The 9,785-nt window shown below is 33.3% G+C and overlaps 1 protein-coding gene across 1 annotated transcript; it reads right to left on the bottom strand.

Moving 5' to 3' along the window:
• Window positions 1–5,327: 5,327 nt before the first annotated feature.
• LOC127700619 (uncharacterized) lies at window positions 5,328–8,814 on the bottom strand. Its single transcript, XM_052204167.1, has 4 exons — window positions 8,574–8,814; window positions 7,562–7,825; window positions 6,674–6,808; window positions 5,328–6,198 (listed from the first exon to the last, which is right to left on the bottom strand). The coding sequence occupies exons 1-4, from the start codon at window positions 8,638–8,640 to the stop codon at window positions 5,957–5,959; spliced, it is 708 nt and encodes a 235-aa protein (XP_052060127.1). The 5' UTR covers window positions 8,641–8,814; the 3' UTR covers window positions 5,328–5,956.
• Window positions 8,815–9,785: the final 971 nt, after the last annotated feature.

The raw sequence follows: 9,785 nt of genomic DNA on the forward strand, positions 1-9,785 counted from the left end.
AGCACTTCCTTTTTAACTAAAGTATCTAATCTTCGATTGGTTGGAGTTTTTTTTTTACCTGAACTCACTTAATTCACAATGGAATCGTTGTTAATCATAAACCACACATTTTTGATACACTGTCACATTTAAATAGTTTTGTACTTATGGACAAGAACTTGTATAGAATATATGATTTGATATAATTATAATTAAGAAAGGATTCACAAGTAGATAACTTACAAAATTAACATTAAGGTTTAATGCCGATCTTAGCTGTTTTTTCAATATAGTATCAATTCAAAAAGGCTTGTAATTGCATACACACAACTACAGCAATTGTCAAAAGAATCAGAACAATACACTTGGTAGGATTATTTTAAACATATTTTATATGCAAAAGTAGCAGAAGGAATTGGACACAAGTTATACCAACATTAGTGACGTCCTTTCTCCTGCTTGATATGAACTGCATACCCTTCCGAATTACCAGAGTTCCTGATTTTACGAGGTTTGTGTTGCTCAATATTACTTTCCTCTGTACAATGTTCTCTTTACCACTTTTTTTCTGTTTGTGTTATTGTCTTTTGATCATAATATCGGCTGTTAAACTTCGATCTTCAGTATCTGATTGCTCTTTGATAAAAATCGTTATAGGGTTTTCAAAAGATTACCTCATTGCAAGACAAGTTACAAGTAACTTGTATTGCGTTTCTTCACAAAACCTTTGCATCATTTGAAAATAAATAGAACGTTTCAGATTTAAGCATTTCGTGCCATAATGAAGCCTCATTTATGGAGAAATAATACGCTGGATATAAATAGCATATTAAAACTAGAGGCTCTCAAGAGCCTGTGTCGCTCACCTGATTTTACTGTGGTTTTGGAAATAATGTAAAAATAGATTAAAATCATAACAGATACCCTAATAATGATTGAGGCCAAATTTGGTTTAATATTGGCGCCGTAATTTAATCAAAAGCAGAAGATTTTTGTAAAGTTTACAGAAATTACCAATAAATTAATTGAAATTGTAGAAAATGACTTTATAAGGACAATAACTCCAACAAGATGTAAATTGACAATTTTGCTCATGTTGACTTATGTGTAGATCTTCTTTTCTTGAAATTTTTGCAGTTTACAGTATATCTCCATCTATAAAGATACATGTATTAAGGTCTTCATCAGCACCTCATAAGGAACATTTATGCCATGTTTGGTTTCATTCCATTTAGTGCTCCTCTAGAAGAAACATTTGTATGTATTTCCCATAGGGTCTTATGTTAAACTAAGTCCCCTGCTGGCGGCAATCTTGGATGTATTTCATATAGGGACCTCATAAGGAACATTCATGCCATGTTTGGTTTCATCCCATTTAGTGGTTCTCTAAAAGAAAACATTTGTGTGTGTTTCCCATAGGGTCCTATGTTAACCGAAGTCCTCGCTGGCGGCCATCCTGAATGATGGATCGCCTACACATTTACAACCATGTTTTATTTCATTCCATTCAGTGGTTCTCTAAAAGAAGACATTTGTATGTTTTTCCCAGAGGGTCCTATGTTAAACTAAGCCCCCCCTCTAGCGGCCATCGTGGATGATTGATCGACTTCAAAGTAACAACACTTGGGGTCAACACCTCATAAGGAACATTCATGCCATGTTTCGTTTCATTCAATTCAGTGGTTCTCTAAAAGAAGACATTTGTATGTATTGTCCATAGGGTCCTATGTTAAACGAAGTCCCGCCGCTGGCGGCCATCTTGGATGATTGATCGCTACAAAGTTACAACACTTGGTCAGCACCTCATAAGGAACATTCATGCCATGTTTTATTTCATTCCATTTATTGGTTCTCTAAGAGAAGACATTTGTATGTATTTCCAATAGGGTCCTATGTTAAACGATGTCCCCGCTGGCGGCCATCTTGGTTAATGAATCGGCTTCAAAGTAACAGCACTTGGTCAGCACTTCATTAGTAACATTCATGCCATGTTTTATTTCATTCAATTCAGTGGTTCTCTAAAAGAAGACATTTGTATGTATTGTCCATAGGGTCCTATGTTAAACGAAGTCCCCCGCTGGCGGCCATCTTGGATTATTGATCGCTACAAAGTTACAACACTTGGTCAGCACCTCATAAGGAACATTCATGCCATGTTTTATTTCATTCCATTTATTGGTTCTCTAAGAGAAGACATTTGTATGTACTTCCCATAGGGTCCTATGTTAAACGATGTCCCCGCTGGCGGCCATCTTGGTTGATGAATCGGCTTCAAAGTAACAGCACTTAGTCAGCACTTCATTAGTAACATTCATGCCATGTTTTATTTCATTCCATTCAGTGGTTCTCTAAAAGAAGACATTTGTATGTATTGCCCGTAGGGTCCTATGTTAAACTAAGTCCCCCTCTGGCGGCCATCTTGGATGATGGATCGGCTTCAAAATAACATCACCCGGTCAGCATCTCATAAGAAACACTCATGCCATGTTTTATTTCATTCCATTTAGTGGTTCTCTGAAAGAAGACATTTGTATGTATTTCCCATAGGGTCCTATGTTAAACTAAGTCACCCTCTGGCGGCCATCTTGGTTGATGAATCGGCTTCAAAGTTACAACACATTGTCACTTGGCCCTTCCTGCCAGGTGAGCTAATAAGAAGATGTAGTATAATTGCCAATGAGACAACACTCCACCAGAGACCATATGACATAGAAGTTAACAACTATAGGTTACATTCGGCCTTCAACAATGAGCAAAAACCCATACCGCATAGTTAGCCATAAAAGGCGCAAAATGACGATTGTAAAACATTTCAAACGAGAAAAATAAGGGCCTAATTTATGTCAAAAACAATGAACGAAATTCAAATATGATATACAGCAACAAACGACAGCTCCTGACTTGGGACAGACACATACAGGATGTGGCGGGGTTAAATACGTTAGCGGGCGTCCAACCCTCCCCCTTACCATGAAACAGTGGTGTAAAAGTACAACATATAAACAAACTATAAAAATCAGTTGAAAAGGGTTTAACTCACCAGATCGATACAAAGCAGAAAAACAAGTAACGAAAATACAGACCGGACGTGACAAGGTATATATACATCCCTAAAACAAAAATAGACACCAAGTACAGACCTGAGAGTACTCACAGTTACTGACAGCTAGGTCAATGCCAATAACAACTAATAAAAAATCGTGTATCTAAGACTAAAGCAAGAATGTTTCAAGCTTTTCCTTGTTTAAGAAACCTCTTAATGGTGACTTTCTAAATTCGTATGCGCTTTTTTGAATCAGGGTTTCGACATGCTTATATAACGTTTTGCCAGCTTTGAAATTAAGCTAGTAATCTAAAATATCACTTGTTCAAGTCACATTTGTCTGACAGATCTCAATGTGATTGTGGTGATGCAGTGAAGTACAGTTTCCACTCCTTTTGTACGAGACTGGCGTACAAAATCATAAACCTTGTATCAATGATGAGTTTATCAACAATCCCTGGGTCGATTCCAGTGCTGGTGGAGGATTTCTCCCCGAGGGCATCACCTGCCCAGTAGTCAGCACTTCATGCTTTATTTTGCCTTTTTAACGTTTTTGATTCGAGCATTACTGATGAATCTTTTGTAACGAAACTCACGTCTGTCGTACACAATTTCAATCCTGGTATCTGTGGTGAGTAAATTTATGTTTGTCTCCTCTGTATGAGACAACGGATACACCTTTTCCGTGACATCAGTAAGTTTAAAGGTAATCAAGATATTGATATACTCTTAAGTGGTTCACCTGACTAAACAGTATATGAAACTATAGAAATTACTGTTATAGTTCAAGACTACATTGACAGTTATAGTTCAAGACTACATTGACAGTTATAGTTCAAGACTACATTGGCAGTTATAGTTCAAGACTACATTGACAGTTATAGTTCAAGACTACATTGACAGTTATAGTTCAAGACTACATTGACAGTTATAGTTCAAGACTACATTGACAGTACTAGGAGATTCTCAAAATTTGATCCGTTTCACGTTTATTTACCTTTTTGAAAACCTTTTAATCTATTTGTTTATTTTGAATATTTGTTCAGTTGTGTATCTCTCTCTTTCCATTTCACTAAATTATATTTTTCTATCATTCTTACCAGTCAAATTCAATACGAAACATTAAAATTTTTAAACACCTCAAATTATTTGCTTCAATATGGTGGACTGTCTAATATTATATAGTGTTTGACATTTTATGTTTTGTGCACCATGTGTATTAATGTTATGGTCAATCCGCATCAACAATATATCCACTTCGATTCTCATTTTATGGATTTATAGCGATTGCATATATCCAACTCCATTATACTTAAACTTTCAGTATAGTTGGATTTACATAATCCCTGGATTGATTTTCGGTGGGCAGGACTATTTAGATGTATTTTATGTACATATAGTTATGTCGTGTCCTTCTTGTATATTTGGACAGGATTAGTAAATATATTTTGTAATTGTTTTCCAGTCCATTTGATTTGATTATCATAAAATATTTGAAATTTAAAATTTTGATTGACCTGGAATGTCTTACACTTGCCAAGCTATACTTGGCTTATGGGACAATTCGCACATTACTGTGTCAGGGAAAATATTACAAATCTAATTGTTAAATCCACGCAAGCGTTTTCATAATAATTTTATAGACATGCACCATATGGCCATTTTTATAAAGAATAAAAAGAAATAACTGCATGAAAATATGCTTAAAATAAACATTGTGATTTTTTTTTACAGTTTTATTAGTTGTTATTGCCTTTGAACTAACTTTCAGTAACCGTCCCGGGTTAGGGAGCGGGCTGGGCGCCCGCAAACATGTTTGAGGCCACCACATTTTGTATGTGCCTGTCCAAGGTCAGGAGCCTGTAATTCATTGGTTGTCGTTGGTAACTGTTTATCATATTTGTTTTTCATTTATTGTTTTGTACATACATCAGGTCATTAGTTTTCTTGTTTGAATTGTTTTACATTTGTTATTTTTGGGCCTTTTTAGATGGCTATGCGGTATGGGGTTTGCTCGTCGTTAAAGGTCTTACGTTGTAAACGTCAATAGGACATGACCTCAAACATAACAAAATTAAGATATCTATAGTGAAAAAAGTCTTCAATAATAGACAAATGCATATACATGTATATGTCAAGCTCTAAATCTTCTCGACCTTTAACTCGTTTTTCCCAAAAAATTATTTTATAGTGGTCTTTGAACAATAACTTATCAATATAAGTAATTTCTATTTCTGTATTGTTAATGATTTGTTATTCTGTAACTTCGTTGATGCCATAAATTTAATACTTTTATGAAATAATATTAATTTAAAGGATTTTAATACAAAAAATGAACAATAAAATATAAACAATAACGTTCTTTTCCTAATATTGATATCTATAATAATACAAACATTTTTCCAGATCTATAAATACAATAAAATAACGTTTAATTTCTATTTTCCGGTATAACGTTAGTTGTAAAGAGCAATGCAAAACACAAAAATCGATACACAACAACCTCATCACAGGGGAAAAGATAGGAGGGGGGGGGGGGTCTTAACATGGCATTTTAGGGCACAGACGTGCGGCTGGGATTTTGAAAACACCCTTAATCATATATTGAAGTCTTGTGAAAATCACAACTCATAAATATACTTCATATTAAAATCATAACACATTCAAATATTTTGATTTGATTTAAAGGATAAAACAGCATATATACAAATATCTAATCAAAAGATGAAAATTAATGACCCATTGACATTTGTTCGTGGTGAAATTGTAACCCATATAAAGTTGACATTTCAAAAAGGGACCCATTCCAGAGGCACGTATGTGTATACCTTCACAAAGGAAGAAACAACCTGCCCTCGAAAATCAGATACATTTTGCATTCAGCTTGCAACACAACAACAGAGTTCGTCAAACACTTTTTTCCAGTACATTCTTTTATATCCGTGTATATATGTTCCTACGTCGTGGGCGGCAAATCAAGCACATAATTGCTGTCGCGATACAAATGATAGCCAAAATTGTGCCAACTATAATGACGACGATAATGCCCGCAGCTAATTCTACCACGCATGCCAGTTCGTCGATATCGTTTCCACAGTTGTTGTAACCATTACATTCTAGATGTCGTCGGATACAAAAGCCATTTCCACAACCAAACTCACTCTCTTGACATGTACCTAGGAAAAGTAATAAACAGTTGACAACGGACATTTATATTCAATGGTTATTGAAATTAGCTCCTTGAAAGCTTTATCAAAATTTGGTCTATACATGTATAATTCACAAACTCATTATAGATACCAGATTAAAATTTTGTGCGCCAGACTCGTGTTTTGTTTACGAAAGACTCATAGGTGACGATCGAAACAAATAATAGTTCAGATATGAAAACTGTCATAAATGTATAACATTTGTGGTGGAAGGTGGTGTTAAGTAACCGTGACGAAATTCAATGGAAAAAAACTCTTTACTTTGTGGATCAGGATCTGCTTACCCTTCCGGAGCACCTGGCGTTGTCAGTTTATTTTCGACTTATGAGTTTGAATGTTCCTTTGGTATCTTTCGACCCTCTTTTACTCAAAATAAGCAAATGTTACATGTGACTTAATTGAACAATTTGATACTAATTCAAATACATCTAAAGGTTAATACCTGTATGCGCTGCTGTTAACACGACTCTGAAGTTTGATGTTTGGTTCACGTCTCTAAACTTGAAGGTCATGTATTGTTGTGTAGAATTATAATATAAATCAAGACTCTCCTTATTACCACAAACACCATTTGGACCTATAAAGGGAACAAATATAATACTGGTATAATATAAGTAAGTGTTTTATTCAGAGTCACCACATATATATCAATTTAACAATAAAAATGAGCTATAGACATGTATTTAACAAAAAAACTGCCTGTATATGTTAATACATGTAGATATTCTAAACAAAATATGGATCAGAAACTGACTGCTGTTGTAAATTTACTTGTCATAAAGAAGATTTTTAGAACTATTTTGGTATGAAGTATTGCATGTTTTGTTTAGATTTAACATTATGCTAATATATTTCACTCAGATTATCATTAAATATATATATTGTTAAAACGGTCAGACTCTTTAATTTTGTACTTTTCAGTGGAAAGTAGTGTTTTTCTTCTAATTTGTATATAAATCATATATTATTTTAACCAATAAAGCTTGTTTATTTTTTGTTTATTTGTTTAATATCAATTCAAATTTTGGATTTTAAATCAATGGGACTTTGCTTGTGATCTATTGACAAACTGCAGTTAATATAATTGTTTTTAAAAATAATGTTTAAGCCTCATTTAGTAATTATCAATCTTTTATAAATTGGATAGATGTAAATAATTCTATCAGATAGCTGAAGTTTTGTTTTAGAGGCAGTACTGAGATCATATTCATAGTTATTTTTACTATGGACAAGTAATAGAAATACAGAAAGTCAAAACTTAATTGATATTGGTACCAACATTATTATCATCTATGTATATAAACCCATATATCTATGGTATTAGTCTAACCTGTAAGAGCCTTATTTACACTTGTTCCTCGTTCATCATAAATATCCAAACGAGAATTGACACAATCTTTACTTTCATCTGTAGAAAATCTTTCAAAATATGCCAAGACTCTCCCAGGATACTTTGTCATGGGATTGTAAATAGACACAACACATGTCATATTAGGTAAAAGAGGATCTGATGAGGATTGTGTTAGTAACATGTCTCCATCTGTAGGTATTGTTAACATCTGTGAAGGACTACCACATACAGATTTCAATTCATCTGAAAGATAAAATAAATTTCACAGAAAAAGAAAGCATAATAAATATACATATACATGAAAATTGTGAGAAGATACTAAAAGGATCAAACTCAAATCGCAGAGAAACAGTCCATTAATAAAAGGGTCATAAAAGAAATAAAAAGACGAACAAAATAGTATATGAACAATTAACATATGAACCCATGCGTAATATTCTATTTATAGTGTGATATTGTACATAGCTTTTTACTATCTCAAAAATATGTATCTAAAATATGACAAATTGCTGTTAATAGGATTCAATAAGATTGAGAGCTTGATGTACATATGGTATAGACATTTGTCATTAAATGGAAACAATTTGTTGACTTTGACATTTTTGAATGTTTCTTTTTATTTTTGTGTTTTGTTTTGTTTTGTTTTTTGTTTTGTTTTGTATGTGTGAAATGGAAAATAAGGGAATTGCTGACAGAAAATCCCTACACGCACTTGAAAAAATTTTAGTTTTTATTGCTATTCTTCATCCCAATGACATAGTGATAGTGAACTTTCAACAATCAGTAAAAGCTCACACCTCACTGTAAGTTCAAGACGGTCACAAGCACAGTTTTGAGTGGAATATTCTACTTAAGATGTCGACTTTTTTTCTCTCATTTGTTCCACATACGTTTAACCCAACTGTTTTGGTTTTAATTTGGTACTTTCGTTTTGTAAAATTGGTATATACATATTTATAAAGTTTCTTCTTTCGTATTGACATAAACTTACATTTTGTGATAGATGAAACTTCCACAATAAACACTAGTAAACTAATCACCGAGTAGAACTTCGCCATATTTGTCTTCAATTTTTCGTATTTGTTGACTAAATTGGACTTTGATCCGGTTTATTCAACCAGAAATAGTCATGTGAAAATGTGTAATCTACTGTGACCCAGACTGTGACAACTACCTCATATCTATATTCTACCCGACACTCAATCTGTTAAAAAATTTGGAACCATGTGATAATTTGATTGACTTTATCAATACAAACAGGGATTTTGTTTAAAAAAATATAAATAATATCAAACGCGGAAGTGAAAGTTTGACCCCATTTATACTATTTATATAATAATTGTCAACTTGTTACAGCTATTTTTATCTTGTACTGCTCTTTCATTTTCAAGTATAAAATTAAGATTGAACGAGGTAAAGGTTAGCTTTCATTTTAAATTCAGGGTTTATACAAAAATCCAGCTGGAATTATCCCTGGAGACCATGCATGATTGTTTCTGAGATACTGTAAAGGAAAAAACTATAAGATAAATAATTTTGTATTGTGCATAAAATTTTATCAATTAATATTCCGGGAAATAAAACACTTTTCGTATTGTTTGTTAAACATGTGTTGTTGCTTTTTTTAGACATATTCATAAGTATTTTTTGCAACGTATGTGTATATAAACTAAATTCGTTCGAGGTGTAATGTTTATTTTCTAAGTTTTCAGGAACATTGTTTAATCATAATATTTTTTGACCTTATCTTTTGGTAACTGCGAGAACTCTTAGATTGGTAATTTGTGTCTTTGATCTGTTTGTTATTTGTCTTTGTGCTTTAGTACCGATCTTGTTTTTACTGTTTGCTCTTATGTTGTTCTTTCACACCAATGTCCCATGTTAGAGGGAGAAACAAGGGCCTTTAAACATAATTTACCAGCCACATTCTTTCAGTACATTTTCCATACCAGGAGCCTACAATCCAGTGGTTTTCGTTGGTTGCGGTATCCCGTATTGTTTTTCGTTTATTCTTGTAGTATAATATTGATATTTTTTTCTTTTTGAATTGTTTCACATTTTGTCACTACAGAGCCTGTCATAACTTACTATATGGGTTTTACAACGAGGCAATCTGAGTGTCAAGAGTAAACTATAGGTATATTCAACAAGACCGTGTATCGCTGAAGAACACAAAACGCCAAAGGGAATTGTCTGACTATCT

This window comes from Mytilus californianus, unplaced genomic scaffold (assembly GCF_021869535.1).
Source record: "Mytilus californianus isolate M0D057914Y unplaced genomic scaffold, xbMytCali1.0.p SCAF_5, whole genome shotgun sequence".
NCBI lineage: Eukaryota > Metazoa > Mollusca > Bivalvia > Mytilida > Mytilidae > Mytilus > Mytilus californianus.